This window comes from Hypanus sabinus, chromosome 10 (genome assembly GCF_030144855.1).
Source record: "Hypanus sabinus isolate sHypSab1 chromosome 10, sHypSab1.hap1, whole genome shotgun sequence".
NCBI classification, from domain to species: domain Eukaryota; kingdom Metazoa; phylum Chordata; class Chondrichthyes; order Myliobatiformes; family Dasyatidae; genus Hypanus; species Hypanus sabinus.
Window position 1 is genome coordinate 90,156,739 of NC_082715.1, and position 18,353 is coordinate 90,175,091.

An 18,353-nucleotide genomic window follows, 5' to 3' on the forward strand; every position below is an offset into this window, starting at 1 on the left:
CAAAAAATTTGATCAGGCTCATAGGGCAAGACCTGCCTTTGACAAAGCCATGCTGACTATTCCTAATCATATTATGCATCTCCAAATATTCATAAATCCTGCCTTTCAGGATCTTCTCCATCGACTTACCAACCACTAAGGTAAGACTCACTGGTCTATAATTTCCTGGGCTATCTCTACTCCTTTTCTTGAATAAAGGAACAACATTTGCAACCCTCCAATCCTATGGAACCTCTCTCATCCCTACTGATGATGCAAAGATCATCGCCAGAGGCTCAGCAATCTCCTCCTTTGCCTCCCACGGTAACCTGAGGTACATCCCATCCAGGCTCGGCGACTTATCCAACTTGATGCTTTCCAAAAGCTCCAGCACATCCTCTTTCTCAATATCTACATGTTCAAGCTTTTCAATCTGCTACAAGTCGTCACTATTATCACCAAGAGCTTTTTCCATAGTGAATACTGAAGTAAATTATTCATTAAGTACCTCTGCTATTTCAATAGACAATAGGTGCAGAAGTAGACCATTCAGCCCTTCGAGCCTGCATCGCCATTCTGAGATCATGGCTGATCATCTACTATCAATACCTGGTTCCTGCCTTGTCCCCATATCCCTTGATTCCCCTATCCATAAGATACCTATCTAGCTCCTTCTTGAAAGCATCCAGAGAATTGGCCTCCACTGCCTTCCGAGGCAGTGCATTCCAGACCCCCACAATTCTCTGGGAGAAGAAGTTTTTCCTTAATTCTGTCCTAAATCACCTACCCCTTATTCTCAAACCATGCCCTCTGGTAACAGAGGTTCCTCCAGATCCATACACATTTTCCCACTGTCACATTTGATAGGTCCTATTCTTTCACGTCTTATCCTTCTGCTCTTTACATACTTGTAGAATGCCTTGGGGTTTTCCTTAATCCTGCTCACCAAGGCTTCTCATGGCCCCTTCTAGCTCTCCTAATTTCCTTAAGCTCCTTCCTGTTAGCCCCGTAATCTTCTAGATCTCTAACATTACCTAGCTCGCTGAACCTTTTGTTAGCTTTTCTTTTATCCCAAAAGATGTAAATAATAAATTCAATTCAATTCAGTACTTAAGGTGACAGAAGAGATGAAATATTTCAGATAGAAAATGGACTGAAAAGAATAGCATTGACCTTGAGCTGCCAAAATATGTTGTTCTTCCAAAATAATGCTGTGTGGAGAATTGGAGAATAAAGAAACAGTAAAGTTACAATCATAGACGTGGATATTGAATTCGAATATACTTTTGATACCTTGAAAGAATAAGTTATTGATAATGTTGCGGTTTTTCATGTAACAGTAAGGAACCTCCAGAGAGAAACACACATACTTAGTTGTGCTATTATATATGAAGTTGCACTTGCGTATATGGAAAATGTTAGAGCGATAGAAGGGCTGGCGAAATTAAAAGGCAGAAATACACCCTGAAACATTCAGATTGGCTGTGTAGTTGCGGTTGTAGAGGTGGAACTGTTCCAGGAGGCTAGTGGAGTTCATAAATTTCATGTGGTTTGCTAGACACTAAGTCCTGAGAAATGAGAATACAACCAAGGGAACTTCTCTAACTCATTGCTTTAAGGCAAATTTCCGCAGTGTGGTGGGTGTTGGGGGTGTGGGGGTTGAAGGGGCGAAAAGGAACTTTGATTGTAAGTTATAATAATTAAAGTCAAATTTCTTTTTGAATGGAGCAGATTGCACTTGCAAAGCTTTGGAGCTACACTGGTATTCCTGGGAAAATTGAGTGGCCAGAAAACATACATTGAGCTGTTGTGTGATTTTAAAACAATATTTTTGAAAGGAAAAGTATGAGAGAGACTGCATAGTTCAGATTATGCTTGATAGGTTGAATTGATTAGAGAAGCCAAAGTAGTTGTGTGCCTGGTATCTATGTTCAAGTAATGAGAATTCTTGAGTTAGTCAGTTTATCCCCAGGTTGGGATAGAAGTAGATATGATGTAATGGAGTTGGTTAAGTACCAGGTATTGTATTTTGGGAAACCAAGTAAGGGCAGGATTTGCATAGTAAATGGTTAGGCACTAGGGAATGTTGTAAACCTATGAGTACAGGTACATGGTTCCCTAAAAGTGATATCGCATGTAGACAAGGTAGTGAATCGTGTTTTTGGAATGGTAGCCTTCGTTACTCAAGGCACTTGAGTATAGAAGCTAGGATGTTAAGTTGCAGTTGTGAGACTGAACTTGGAGCATTGTGTTCAGCTTGGATGCCCTGCTATAGGAAAGATGCCATTAAACTGGAAAGAGTGGAGAAAAGGTTTTCAAGGGTATTGCCATGACTTATGGTACTGAGTTACAAAGAGGTTGAGTAGTTTGGAAACTTTATCATTGGAATGTAATAGAGTAAGTAATGATCTTATAGAGGTATATAAAATTATGATGGGTATAGGTAGAGTGAATGCAAGTAGGCTTTTTCCACTGAGGCTAGGGGAGAAAAAACCAGAGGACATGGGTTAAGGGTGAAGGGGGAAAAGTTTAAAGGGAACATTGTTGGGGGTGGGGTTCTTCACACAGAGTGGTGGGAGTGTGGAATGAACTGCCAGATGAAGTGGTAAATGCAGGGTCACTTTTAACATTTAAGAAAAACTTGGACAGGTACATGGATGAGCAGTCTCTGGAGGGATATGGTCCAGGTGTAGTTCAGTGGGACTAGGCAGAAAAATGGTTCAGCACTGCTAAGAAGGGCCGAAGGGCCTGTTTCTGTGCTATAATGTTCTATGGTTGGCGAATCAAAAACTGGAAGAGATAGGTTTAAGGTGAGAAGGGAAAGATTTAATAAGAATCTGAAAGAAAGCCTTTGAGTGTGGTCAATATATGGAATCAGGTGTTTGGGAAAGTTGTTAAACTAGTACGTATATCAAACATCGAACACATTTAAAAGGTGCATGGACAGTGTTAAGAGCTTTAGTGGGAATATGCCAAATGTGTCAAAATAGGACAAATTTCCAAAATACCAAATTGCTATCATGTTGTACGTTACATCTTCTGTATTCTGATTTTAAAAACTTTTTTTGCAGGCATTCTAAAGCCGATTTTCCATTTATTTGTGTTCAGTAAAATTCTATAAATTGTATCTTATTTCCTCTCTTGTCACTTCGTTGCTGAATTATATTAAATCTCACGGTGACTTACATTTTACAATCTTTGTTCTTGTATAAAATCTTTAAAATCCTCATCCTTTGAACTATCTTTTTGCCTTATCCCTCTCTGTCACAAGAAACTTCTTGTATCACTGTGTTTCCCCTTCAACTCTGCTCCCTTTGAATCTTGGTTTCTTGATCATATTTGGGCTAATGTTCAACTGACCACATTAAATTCTTCTTTCTGAAACATTGTCATTTATATTTTTTCATTTAATATCTTGTTTCAAATGCACATTTTTGGTTAATTCTCTGATAACTTTTTTGGTGTAAATGTCAGTTTTCTCTTTGATTTTGATTCATCTTTAAGAAAATTGGTTATGTAATAGTCCATAAACTTTACATATTTTTGAATGTTTTTCTGCTTGATTTTTCACTTCTTCTGAAAATACCACTTCCTTTTTCATATCTGGCATCTGGAATGTGGAAGTGGTAAGCCAAGATAGAATCTAGTGATGACTGAATAAGCAATCAGGCAAATTGTAAAACTGAGCATTTTTCCCTTCCCAAGGGGAAATGTGTTGCCATCAGCAAATTACGTTGACAACAAAATACTAACTTTCCTCAAAAGATCCCTCATGGATAATAAATCCTCGTTTTGATGAGAACAGGTATCAATGGGGTGATATATGGTATTACATGGCTTGAAGTGAAGAGTAGTTGGATTATTTGGGGATTCAACAGAGGCAACATCTGGATGTGACTGAGAAGACTGGTTTGGGAAACTACTCGGTCATTTAATGCTGGGAATTCAAATTGGTTCATTAGCTGTATAAATTTTCAATATATCTAATTCTGTAATTGAGCAGTTTATATTTTTGAGGGTCAACCTATCATTCTTTAAATAGAAATTAACAGCATAATTACATAATTTTTGAGCTTCTGTTATTTTCATGCAATTCAGAGACATATCAGGATTTTTAATAGATATTTGTAATAAATAAGAGCAGTCAAGGTACAATCCAGTATTTCAGTTTTCCTGTTGTTCCCTAGAAATTACTTACCTCAGCTTTAGCAATTGATTTTCTGACTTTCTTGCAGTCTTAAAATCAAAAATCTGGAAATCCATAAGCCTGAAATTGAGAATGCTAGAAATACTCAATAGATCAGGCAGCATTTGTGGAAAGAGAAAAAGTATTAACATTTCAATGCTGATATTTCTCATTAGAACAGAGAAAGGAAGAAAACAAGTTAGTTTTAAGTTACAGATAGGGTGATGGTGTGGGGGGGGGGCATTGCTGTGGATAGTACAAAGTAAATACATGTGACATAATATGGTTCATGGTTCACTGTGGGATGTTAGAGAAAACAACCAAATATATAATTCAGTGATATGGAGGTCAGAGCTGAGGGTAGCATCTGGCAGATTAGACTATCAGTAAAGAGAAAAACAGTTAATTTATGGAAGCTTGAGGGTAGAGATAGGGAAATGCAAGCAGGTTTTTTCTACTGATGTTGGGTGGGAATACAACCAGAGGTCGGGGGTGAAGGATGAAAGGTGAAAAGATTAAGTTTAGCATGGAATAGGTGGGCTGAAGAGCCTGTTTCTGTGCTGTACATGTCTATGACTCTAAACCAGCCTCATCTTCTCTGCATGTTGGAGCCTTCTAAACTCAATGTCATATTAAGTAATTTCGGTTAACTTGCTTTGTCTATTACAGATCTGGCTGGTTTTGCTGAAGTTTATACAACTTGAAGATTAACAGTTTTTCTTTCTCAGTTTGCGAGGTGGCAGTTTCATTTTGGGATTTATGATCGACTTCTGTGTGTTCTAATAACTAGACTAGAGGTTCTCAATGGCAGCCAATATGCACTTTTTCTGCTTGAGTGACCGGAGGCCAAGAGTCACTATGGATGTTGCATTTTTCAAAGGGGTGCTTTAAGGACATCTTTGAATCTTTTCCTCTGTTTGCTGGGCTTTTACTTCCCATGAAGGAGCTTGTTTCAGGAATCTGGTATCAAACGTGGGAATGAGGTGACATGTCAAACCGAACCAACCAAGTGCAGTTCACCAGGATGTTGCCTGGGATGTAGCATTTGGAGGAAAGACTCAAGAAGCAGGGGTTGCTTTTCTTAGAGCAGGAGGAGTTAAAATGGGATACGATTGAGCCATATCAAATTATGAGGGGTATAGATATTCCTTTATCAGAGGTGAATAGAAGTAAATGACATAAATTTAGGATAAGGGTAAAGAGATTATTAGGGATCTGAGGGGAGCTTTTCTCAGTGGCGAGTACTTGGAATGTACTACCAGAGACAGTGGTGTAAGTAGTCACTGAATGGCGTAGCAGTCTGAACTGGTACATTGGTCTGCTGCTCTTGTTTCTTAAATTTTTTATGAAATTCTTTTGCAGAATATTTTCATTTTTCTTGTTTTATTCTTTCTTGTAACAACTTTTCATTGCTAATTCTGTTAAATTGCCACATTTGTTTAGCTCTTATTTATATATCCCATCTTGATCACATACATTGCTTCTCAAATACGAGATCTGCAGATGCTAGAAATCCAGAGTAATACATACAAAATGCTGGAGGAGCTCAGCAGGTCATGCAGCATCTACAGAGAAAAATAAAAAGTTTAGCAATAACGTGTCTTGGTCCGAGACACTTCATCAGGACTGGAAAGGAAGGGAAAAGAAGCTAGAATACCTATCACTCCACAAGATTCCACATCCAGCATGTCATTCTCCACAACTTCCATCATCTTCAACAGAATCCAACCACTAAACACGTCATTTCCTCTCTCCCATTCACTGCTTTCCATAGGGACCATTCTCTCTGTGACTCCCTTTTCACTTGTCCCACCCCACTGATCTTCTTGGCACTTAACCCTGCAAGTGAGACAAGTGCTGCACCTGCCCACTTACCTCCCCCGTACCACAATTCAGAGCCAAACAAACAGTCCTTACGGGTCAGGCAACATTTCACCTGCAAGTCTGTTGAGGTCTTCTACTGTGTCTGGTGCTCCCAGTGTGGACTCCTGTACATTAGTGATACCTGGTGTAGATTGAGGGTCTGCTTTGTTAAGCACCTTCTGCAACTGGCAGAATTTCCCAGGTGCAACCATTTTAATTACACTGTCCATTCCCATTCCTACATATTGGTCCATAGCTTCTCTAATGCCACAATGACTCCACTCTCTGGTTGTAGGAGCAACTTCTCAGATTCCTTCTGTGTAGCCTGACATTTGATGGTATGAACATAGATTTCTCTAACTTTTGTTAAGTCCCCCTTCTCTCTTTTTCCATTCCCCATTCTGGCTCTGCATTTACTCTTTTCTTCATCTATCTCTTGTGCCCCTCCTGCTTCCCTTTCTTCCATGGTCCACTGTCCTATCAGATTCCTTCTGCTTCTGCCCTTTGTATTTTCCACTTATTTCCTCCCAGTTTCTTACTTATATATCCCGTTATCTTGTACTACTTCCCCTCCCTCTGACTTTATTCTGGTTTCTTCCCCTTTCCTTTTCAGTCCTGATGAAGCGTCTTGGCCCAAGACGTTGACTGTTTATTACTCTCCCTAGATGCTGCCTGACCTGTTGAGTTCCTCCAGAATTTTGTGTGGGCTATGTTGTTTCTTGCACTTGTTAATTTTTTTTGTGCATTTGGAGTTTTTCATGCATATATTCTCTTAATTCTTCCTTCCTTGAAACATTATTTTGCTGTGTATTTAAAATACAAATCTGATATGTTTGTTTAAAAGTTAACAGGTGATGTACACCCACTCTTGTTATTTCTTTAAATAACTGCTTTCCAAGTCTAATTAGTGTGTTGCTGATTCTTGAAAACATATTGAGAAGCAAAATGCTGCAGATACTGGAAATCTAAAAATGAATGTCAGTTTAATTCTGCTCATTTAAGAATATAAAGCATTATATTTTTACCATCATATTCTTTTATGAATTTTAATTGAATTTGCATATTGGACTCTGAAACTTTCTTTTCACAGTTGAGTATGGTGTCAGCTGATAATCAAATAACTTTGGTGTATCTTACAGCAAGCTCATGAGAATTGAGTGGGAATTTCTTTAACTATCTGTTGTATGAGCCCTTTAATTTATTATTTACAAAAATATTCATAGACTGTCTTTAACTTCTGGGTGAGGAGCATTCTACAGATTTAATCATTATCATATTTTTTGTGTTCCAGATTTTGAAATGTGCTTAAAACAGCAATCATGAAGCACCAAAAAGAAAAAAATTGTTGGCAATGTTCATGATACCCCCAAAAGTGACTAAACCAAGGTAAATTTAATCATAGAATAATTATATTCCTGATGCCTGAATTTTGTTGTTTTTTTCGTCAGTAATCAAAATTGTTGCTCTTTTATAGATAATCATGGTGCTGTCCTAAATGTTTTGGAACTTGCTAAAATAAAAAGATGACGGAGGTGCAAGCAACAGTGGAATTCTCTGTTGAATTACACAAGTTTTATAATGTGGACCTTTTCCAGAGAGGGTAATTACTCTTCAAGCAACTTCTTTTTACATAATTGATTGTACAAAATGTTTGTTCACTTTAAAATTCTATAAAATGAGTTGATTATTGTAGAAAGCAGTTATGAGATAGTTTGATTAAAATCTAGTTAAGTGTAGTCTGTTGCCGTGGTGCTAGAATTAGTTAAAATATCTGTTGTCTACCTAATGTTTAATGAGGTAAAATCTGAAGCCATTATAAAGTCAAAGTCAGTAGATACTAAGTTTATTAGACCATAAAACAAGTGCAGAATTATGCCATTCGTCCTATCGAGTCTGCTCTGCCATTTGATCATTCAAATATGTTTTGTCTTGATTTCTTTTTAAAATCATAATACAGACTTCCGGTAAGATGGCGATTGTTTAGCTGCTCCGAACTTTTGCTCCGTCATTCTCCCTATCTTTGCACTATATGTCTCCATCCTTAAACCTTAGTTAGGTATTTAGTTAGGTTTCTTTTACTTGCCTGCGAACACATCTATCTTATAATGGCTACCAAAAGTACTAAAACCCAGAAAAAGGAAACTTCTACGGCTTTGCCAGCTGACATTCTCGCTGCTTTGGAACAGCATTGACAAGATATTTTAAAGGAATTTAGAACTTCTTTCAACCAGCTGGATGTCAAATTGGATCGGATCAACGCTAGAGTGGACGAACATGCTGAACGTTTATCTCGCATCATCTCAACTTCTGAAGATTTAAAACGCCGTGTTCAATATCTTGAAACTCTCTGCTCCAGCCTAGAGGAGAAGAATTGTAAACTTTTTTCCAAAATGCTGGATCTTGAAAACTGGAGCAGACATTGCAATGTACGATTTCTTGGTTTGCCAGAGGCCACCGAACAGGGCTCTCCCGTGAAATTCTTTTCCGATTTTCTCTGTGAGATTTTTGGGAAAGAATTTCTTCCGACTCCACCTCAGCATGAAAGGGCACACAGGATCTACATTCCCCATGCAATTCTGGGTTCTTGCCCACGGCCGGTAATTTTGTGCTTTCATCAATACCAGGTGAAAAACCGTTTGATTATGGAGGCACGCCACAGAGGTACTTTTGCCTTTCAAAATACAGTCATTCGTTTTGTGGAGGATTTTGCCCCCCAGGTTCTGAAGATGCGTGCTGAGTTTAAAGGTGTAATGAAAGTGCTTTTTGATCGCGGACTCAGACCTTCCCTTCGAAACCCAGCCGATCTTCGAATTACGCTTACTACTGGAGAATATAAGTGGTTTAAATCAGTGAAGGAGGCTGAGGCATTTGTTGGAAGTCTTCCGGCCATCCCGTCTCCTTCGGAACCCGGTCTGACCTTCTAAAATGGTGGATAAGTACCTCTCGTAGTAAAGCTATTTTTTCCGGACTCAGACTTTACTTGAATAATTCAGACATTATCTATTGAAACTCTAAGGGCTGTAGACAATCTCTCCCTGGACTTGGTGCGTTTTTTCTAAATAGATAATTCGAGTTTAATGTTTTCCTGCGGATGTTTAAATTGTACTTGTGTAATCTATTTTATTCTTGTATAACTTTAACTATAGAGATCTACAATTGACTCTACCTTGTTTTGGAGCTTTGGAGTTTTTATTGAAGGCCTCCCTGTTGGTTAATTCATAGTTTAAGTTTTGCTTTTTTTTCTGTAAATGGTTGATAAGTACTCTCTTCGAATCTATAATTTCCCCCTTTTCTCCCTCCCTTTTTTTTCTTTTAATCTTCTATAATTTTTCGCGGGTAGGTTAGTTTTGGTTTTCTTCTGATTTTCTTTCTATTGAGTTTTATACTTCTGTTAAAGTTGTTCCTATCTGTAATTATGTTTTCTAGTGCATAAACTAGTTACCATTTGCTATAGTATTTATACGGAACTGTTGTTAACGACACAGAACTGGAAGTCATACTTGGGTTAATTTTTTTGGGTAGTGCTAGCTGCTTTTTTTGGTAGTCGTCTAGTTTTGGGTTGCGAGGGTGGGGTGGATTCTCCAGTTCCAACACTACTCACTGTTTCTTTTGCTTTTCTTTGTTACTCAGGACATGTTTCTGTTTTGATTCTACGAATCTATGTTTACATTTTTGCTCCCAGACTGTTATTGTACTGCTTGACTTTTTATATGCCTGCTGCCTTCTATGCACTAACAATTGATCATGGTTAATACACTTAAATTTGTGAGCTGGAATGTAAAGGGATTGAATTTTTCGGTCCCTTGCTTTCAGCTCCTTTTTTTTGGTAGTAGGCATTAATATCTTTTGTTGCTAAGTGTATTTACAGTTTTGGGGGTTTGATTGTCCTGATTTATATTCTCTATATTGTGTTGTGGTTGGTCTGGAGTTTTTATTTGTTGCGGGGCTTGGGGAGGATACTAATTTTACATGTCTTCAATTTGGGTGCTTTCACAATTATCTTTCTTTGTATCATATTATTATTGTATGTTTATTTTTGCACTGTATCAATGTTCTTCATTTTGATCTGGGTTTTTTTTATCTGTAGCTATGTAGAAAATGTATAAAAAAACTAATTTAAAAAAAAATCATAATACATTGATATATTTACCTCTGCAGGTTTTACCAGATACGTGCAACAATGAAGTTGCCTCCCAGAGTTCCTCATAAGTTGGAGGCAAGTCTACTGAATCCAGCAGGTAAGGAAAATGAAAGCCATTTTATTATTTAGGAACGGCCATACTGGTGTTGATAAACTCAAGATTCTGCAGATACAGGAAATCCAGAGAAACACCAATAAATTGCAGGAGGAACTCAGCAGGTAAGCCAGCATCCATGAAGAGGAATAAACAGCCAACATTTTGGGCTGAGACCCTTTATCAGGACTCGGTTGTTAGACTGGTGTTAATTTGTGTGAACTGTGAAGAATTTGATTACTTTTTTCTATGAATATTCAAAGCTAAATGCATATTGTCTTGATTAAACAACATAACAGATTTTCAAATTGAAAATGATGATTGAAGTGTTTAAAATGGTTTAATCCTTGCAACAAAGCAATATATTGGCTTGACATGACATTCTATCTTCTAAGGTCAAAGAAAATTGTTCACATTGTAAAAATACTTACCCCTGACATCTCCTCTGTACTTACATCCAGGCACCTTTAAACTGTGTCCTCTCGTGCTAGCCGTCTCAACCCTGGGAAGAAGCTTCTGACTATTCACACGCTCAATGCCTGTCATCATCTTATACATCTCTATCAGGTCACCTCTCATCCTCCGTCACACTAAGGGAAAATGGCTGAGTTCACTCAATCTATTCTCATAAGGCATGCTCCCCAATCCAGGCAACATCCTTGTAAATCTCCTCTGCTCCCTTTCTACGTTTTCCACATCCTTCCAATAGTGAGGCGATCAGAACCAAGCACGGTACTCCAAGTGGTGTCTGACCAGGGTCCTACATAGCTGCAACTTTACCTCTTGGCTCCTAAGCTCAATCCCACGATTGATGAAGGTCAATGCATCTTACACTTTCTTAACCACACAGTCAACTTGCACAGCAGCTTTGAGTGTCCTTTGGACTCGGACCCGAAGATCTCTCTGATCCTCCACATTGCCAAGAGTCTAACCATTAATTCTGCCATTATATTTGACCTGCCAAAATAGCCACCTCACACTTATCTCCATCTGCCACTTCTCAGCCCAGTTTTACATCCTATCGATGTCCCACTGTAACCTCTGACAGCCGTCCACACAATCCACAACACCCTCAACCTTTGTGTCATCAGCAAATTTACTAACCCATCCCGCCACTTCCTCATCCGGGTCATTTATAAAAATCACCAAGTGTAGGGGCCCCAGAACAGATCCTGAGGCACACCATTGGTGACTGACCTCCATGCAGAATATGACCTGTCTACAACCATTCTTTGTCTTCTGTGGACAAGCCAGTTCTGGATCCACAAAGCAATGGATCCTTAGATCCCATGCCTCCTTACTTTCTCAATAAGCCTTGCATGGGGTACCTTATCAAATGCCTTGCTGAAATCCATATACACTACATCTACTGCCTTACCTTCATCAATGTGTTTAGTCACATCCTCAAAAAAATTCAGTCAGGCTTGTAAGGCATAACCTGCCTTTCACAAAGCCATGCTTGCTGTTCCTAATCATATTATGTGTCTCCAAATGTTCATAAATTCTGTCTCTCAGGATCTTGTCTATCAACTTACCAACCACTGAAGTAAGACTCACTGGTCTATTATTTCCTGGGCTATCTCTACTCCATTTCTTGAATAACGGAACAACATCTGCAACCCTCCAATCTCCAGATCCTCACCCTTCCCCATTGATGATGCAAAGATCATCACCAGAGGCTCAGCACTCTCCTCCCTTGCCTCCCACAGTAGCCTGGGGAACATCTTGTCTGGTCCCGATGACTTATCCAACTTGATGCTTTCCAAAAAATCCAGCACATCCTCTTTCTTAATATCTACATGCTCAAGCTTTTCAGTCCAGTTTAAGTCATCCCTACAATAGCCAAAATCCTTTTCCGTAGTGAATACTGATGCAAAGTACTCATTAAGTACCTCCGCTATTTCCTCCTGTTCCATACATACTTTTCCACTGTTGCACTTGATTGGTCCTATTCTCTCACGTCTTATCTTGCTCTTCACATGTTTGTAGAATGCCTTGATGTTTTCCTTAATCCTGTCCACCAAGGCCTTCTCATGGCCCCTTCTGGCTCTCCAATTTCCTTCTTAAGCTCCTTTCTGTTAGCCTTAAAACCTTCTAGATCTCTTTCATTACCTAGTTTTTTGAACCTTTTGTAAGCTCTTCTTTTCTTCTGGACTAGATTTACAATAGCCTTTGTACACCACGGTTCCTGTACCCTACCATCCTTTCCCTGTCTCATTGGAACGTACCTATGTAGAACTCCATACAAATACCTCTGAACATTTGCCACATTTCTTCCGTACGTTTCCCTGCAAACATCCGTTCTCAATTTATGCTTTCACTTTTCTGCTTGATAGCCTCATATTTCCCCTTACTCCAATAAAATCGCTTTCCTAACTTGTTTGTTCCTATCCCTCTCCAATGCTATGGTAAAAGAGATAGAATTGTGATCACTATCTCCAAAATGCTTTCCCACTGAGAGATCTGACACCTGACCAGATTCATTTCCCAATACCAGATCAAGTACAGCTCTCCTCTTGTAGGCTTATCTACATATTATGTCAAGAAACCTTCTTGACACACCTAACAAACTCCACCCCATCTAAACTCCTCGCTCCAGGGACAATATTTGGGAATTAAAATTTCCCACTACGACAACCCTGTTATTATTACACCTTTCCAGAATCTGTCTCCCTATCTGCTCCTTGATGTCCCTGTTACTGTTGAATGGTCTGTAAAAAAAAACCCAAAAAAAAACCAGTAGAGTTATTGACCCCTTCCTGTTCCTAACTTCCACCCACAGAGACTCTTCAGACAATCCCTCCATGTCTTCCTCTTTTTCTGCAGCCGCGACACTATTTCTGATCAACAATGCCATGCGCCCACCTCTTTTGCCTCCCTCCCTGCCCTAACTGAAACATCTAAAGCCTGGCACTCTGAGTAACCATTCCTGTCCCTGAGCCATCCAAGTCTCTGTAATGGCCACAACATCATAGCTCCAAGTACTGATCCACATTCTAAGCTCATCCACTTTGTTCATAATACTCCTTAAATCAAAATAGACACATCTCAAACCATCGGTCTGCGAGCATCCCTTCTCTATCACTTGCCTATCCTCCCTCTCGCACTGTTTTGTTCAATCATCCTGCACTGCTTCCTGGTGTAGCCACATCTTGATTTTAAAATCTTCATCCTACTTCATAAATTTTTGCTGGCCCTTCACTCTAAAGAGAATATTATTGGCCCTGAAATTTTCTAGAGGTAATTGAGTGTTGCCCCTTCTCAAGTAGGGTTATTTACATATTGCTTGAGAAAACTTTCTTTAATATACTTAAACAATTTTGTCCCATCTAATTTCTTAGTACTATAGCTGTCCCAAACAATATTAGGGAAGCTAAAGGTATCTACGTTTATAATACCATTATTCCGCCACCTGGATGTGATCTCCCTATGTATTTGATTCTCTCATTCCCCTAATCAATACTGCAGCTCTCTCTCTTACCTCGACCTTTATCATACATGTAACATCTGAATCCTAGAATATTGAGCTGCTATTCCTGCCCAATCTTCAACTATGTTTCTGTAATAACTATGATATCACAATCCCGTGTGCCACCTGTCAGCCGCCTTGTGTTAAAATAATTGCAGTTTTACTTATCAAACCTACCAAGCTCCCTGTTTGCCCTGCTTGTTGGACTTACTTGCTTTAAGCTCTATAAATTCCTCAACTTTCTCATCTACTTTGCATCTCACCCCTTGACATACGATGTTAAACCCTTCCAATTTATTCCAGTAAATCTTGCCAGAAGAATATTGGTCCCACCTGTCCATCCTCTGCTGATCATCTCTGCCCCAAAAGAGGTCCTAATGGTTGGAAAACATGCATCTTACAATCCTTGAGATTCTGCTCTTTAACCTTCCGCCTTGTTCCTTGTATTGACTCCCTTTTTCTAACCTTGCTGTTGCTATCGAGTGTACAATAAACTGTGCCTCCTCACCCTTAAGACTTTCTTAATGCAAACATCATTTATGAACTGCCCACAAAAGTTGTGGAAAGAGAGTTAATAACTTCAAAAGAAAGTTGGATAGATTCTTGAGAGAGAATGAATTTTATGGCTAAAGGAACAAAAACAGGGTAATGGGATTGATGGGCAGTTTTTCTAGATGTTGGCCTGGATTTGATGAGCTAAAAGAGCTTCTTTCTGTTCTGCTCGTATACTTTCTATTATCCTCTCCACATCATGACCATTGTGGAATATTGCTGTGCTTAAAGCAGCTGCTGTTTATCTACATTTGAAAGGAATACTGTAGAGGAAGCATTGATATGCACTCATGGTTAGGAAATATACTGTAAATGTATATTTCTAAAACAAAATTGCTGCATTCCACACTTCTGGTATGCTCTATTGTTTTAAAATACTGCCAAATAAAATTTCCGATTTAGAATATAGAGACTGTATGAACAGTATCATCATACTTAGTTACATTTAATGGTGGATGTACTTTTTATTTCCTTTTCTAGGTTCTGAACTTGCCTTTCCTGCTTCTGTCCAAGATTGTACAGCCTGCAGTAAAACTTTTCAGATTCTTTATAAAAATGAAGAGATTGTTGTTAATGATGTATTACTCCTGAAAATTAAAATGTTGCTTGATAGCAGAAAGGTAAACAATCCATTTAATTTCAGATTATATTTCAAATTTTAAATCACGAATATCAAAGTTGATATTTTGTAAGTATTAGCTAGAATATTATCAATTTTACTTGTGATCTTGTCCAACACTTGTATATGTATTATTCCTTAAATGTAGAAGATCAAATGTGTCATTTAAGCCATTAAGCAGAAAATACATGAAGGTTATTAAGACTTCAGACATTAATTCTAACTATGTTAAGCAAAAGCTATGTCTGCATATTACTTTAAAACATTCAGCCAGGAAACATAGAGATAGTATTAAGTTGGGATCTATGCAGGACCATCTATCAAGCATCCAGCTTTGCAGTGGATAGGAATAAACTGTCAAGGATAAAATCAATTCTGACTTGGAAAATTAATCATTATGAGGGAAGCAACCAAGAAGGGTTGATTAACTTTCATCCTGATTAAATTCTTAAATGATTTAATGTAGAAAAGCAAACATAGTGGTACAACTAGCTTGACCTAGACTTGCTTGCCATGAGGGACTTTGCTAAAGCCCACATAGGCAACATCCACTAGCCTATGAACTAAGAGAATTGTCAGATATGACTTCCTAAACACAAAGCCATGCTGACTGTCCCAAATCAGACCCTGTCTTTCCAAATGTTGGTAGATCCTGGCTTTTAGAATCCTTTCCAGCAATTCACTCACCACTGATGTCAGACTCAGTGGCCTGAAATATCCTGACTTACTTTACTACCTTTTTTCAATAATTGTATCACATTAGCTGCTCTGTACTCTACTGGAGCCTCACCTGTGGCCAAAGGTGAAGCAAAAATTTCAGTAGGGGCCTCCAGGATTTTTTTTTCTCGTATTCCAGAAGATCCAAAAATACACCAAGTTAAGGTCTAGAATGCTGTAGGTTAAGTCTTTGGAATTTATCCACCTTAATACACTTTAAGGCCTCTAGTACCTCTTCCCTAATTTTACATTGTCCAAAGCATCACTTATTTTCCACATTTGCTTATCTTCCATCACTTCCTCTAGTGAAAACTAAAGAGGCGTATTCATTAAAAGTCTTTTGCATTTCCTTTGGTTCCACAAACGTATGGCCATTCTGACCTTAAATGGGACCTATTCTCTACCAGCCACCTTTTTACTCATACCAATTAAATCTCTAGGGATTTTTGCCTCATTTTGGCTTCCAGATCCCCCTCATAGCTTTTTGACCTAACTTCTCTCTGAAATGAACTTCTACGCTGGTCATCAAGTGATTCACTAGTCCCCTATTGCTTATATACGGTTTTTCTTAACCAGAGCCATAATTTATTTTGTCAGTCAGCAAGTATACCAGCCTTTACATTTACCCTAACAGGAATGTGCATGCCATAAATTCTTGACATCACATTTTTATAAGCCTCCCATTTGGCAGATACTCCTCTCCCTGCAATTAACCTCTACAAGTTCCTGCCCAATGGCTCTGCCCCATCGATACTACCCTATCAGGTTTTCAACCAGCTGCAGTCTCTCTACATATCTATCCCTCCAGTAGCAACTGTTTTTCAGCTCCATCAACCCAAGTTTAATTGTGTAGAATTGGCATGTTCTCCCTGTTTCCACCAACATCCCGAAGATTCATGGCATGGTAGATTAATTGACTAATGAAAATTGCTCCAAGCGAGTACGTGAGAGCTAGTTTCTGGGGAGGTGAGAACAGCTGCTGTAAATGCACTGAAACTAAAATAGGATTCCTCGAGGATTGGTGTAAATGGCTACTTATTGTGTGGCATGGACTTGATGAACCAGGGATGTTCCATGCTCTATGGCTCTCTAAGAAAATGTGGACAGTCCAATAGATAATAATATATGGAGGTTTAAACACCATTGCGTAACTTAGTACATAGTGGAACACTTGAGTAAAAAAGCATCTGAGATAAATGTGTGTACGTGGAATTGAGAAGGGTTAAGAGGTTGAAAGAATTAATGAACAGAATTTATATCCAATAAGGTACTCCAGGGTTTGATATTATGACCATTGATTTATTTCTTTTGTGTACCTGATTTTGAGAGGTAGTTGTGAAATTTGCAGATGATGCAAAACCTGAGAAGAATAATAAAATGGGTCAGAGGTGATTGATGAAGAGGTAGATTGTGACTGGTAAAGATTATTTGATTTGAGACTTTTTTAATTTTGAAAGAGAAGGAGTACAATATGGGTGCAAGGGTGACTAGATGGTGAATATTCATATTTTTTTTAGAAAAGAAAGTCAATAAAATAATTTTAAGTGGAAAGTGTTCCACCCATGAGCAAAATTTTCATCGAAGTTGGAAAATCTCAGCAGTCTGCATAGTAAAATTGTGGAAAGCATCAAGTCTGACTCTAAATTTTTAAATGTGCTTAGAATTTCACAACTCTCATCATGCATGAATGGACCAGTTAGGGCAAAAATATTCACAGTATTTTGCGATATGTCATGTTTTAATTCTGTCAGTAATGAGTTTGAAATATTAAGGTGATTAGGTCTTTTAGAAAGAGAATAAATTAATGGAAAGTCATAATTTACATTAATATTAAATACTGACATGCAAAATATGATTGATCACAGTATTCGCTATTTTGGAAGTTGATTAGAAGTAAAAATACTAAAATGTTTGAGGAAGTCAAATGATTTAATTTTATGTCTAGATTGAAGAATCCCTGAATGAGATGGATTTCCAACTGTCTTTAGATCTCAACTTTACCGATAAAGATTTTACGTGAGTGCTCATTAAAATATTTCAAGTTTTTAATTAGACTAGTAAACCTTCTCTGAACTGCTAATATAATATGACCCTTTTTTAAATAAGACCAATACTGTTTCCAGTACTCCAGATGAAGTCTCAGTAATGTCCTATATACTATAAATAACTCTGGCAAACATTTTATATGGGAAGTAAGCACAACCTACCAGCCTCATCAACTAACTCACAGAACAGAATGCCAAGTATTCCTTCCGTTATTGTATAATTTATAAAGATGTTTCATTGTCATTATCATCGAGGTCTTTATAAAAAGTTAATTTTTAAAAAAAAATTGTTTTCCAGATTTGATGACCTGAAATCTCTGCAATTAATTAGTAGTCGGACTTTAAAGATGCACTTCAATTTACATCGAGGACTTCATCACCATGTCAATGTAATGTTTGATTATTTCCACCTCTCTGTTGTATCAATTACTATACATGCCTCCTTGGTTGCACTTCATCAGCCTCTAATAAGGTGAGTCTTTAATCATAAATTAATAACGAAGGAAGGGTAATATAGAGGATTCTAGTTAATTGGGACCAGTATATTTTGCCCCAGTTAAGCAGCTGCCCAATTAGCAGAAGTTTCATGGAAAAGTATAAAAAAAAAGACAAACTATTTAAATGACATACTGAACAAATTAGAACATTGTCAATACTACTACAGTATTATCCAACAGTGCATTAGTTC

General features: G+C 38.1%; 1 protein-coding gene across 3 annotated transcripts in view; it reads left to right on the forward strand.

Moving 5' to 3' along the window:
* Positions 1–18,353, forward strand: part of fam135a (family with sequence similarity 135 member A) — a 130,933-nt gene that overhangs the window by 20,288 nt on the left and 92,292 nt on the right. For all 3 annotated transcript variants that reach the window (XM_059982298.1, XM_059982297.1, XM_059982299.1), the window contains 6 exons: positions 7,320–7,414; positions 7,503–7,628; positions 10,187–10,266; positions 14,765–14,904; positions 17,566–17,636; positions 17,964–18,137. In XM_059982298.1, coding sequence (XP_059838281.1) covers positions 7,552–7,628; positions 10,187–10,266; positions 14,765–14,904; positions 17,566–17,636; positions 17,964–18,137 — 542 coding nt within the window. In that variant the 5' untranslated portion in view covers positions 7,320–7,414; positions 7,503–7,551. The remainder of the gene's footprint in view (positions 1–7,319; positions 7,415–7,502; positions 7,629–10,186; positions 10,267–14,764; positions 14,905–17,565; positions 17,637–17,963; positions 18,138–18,353) is intronic.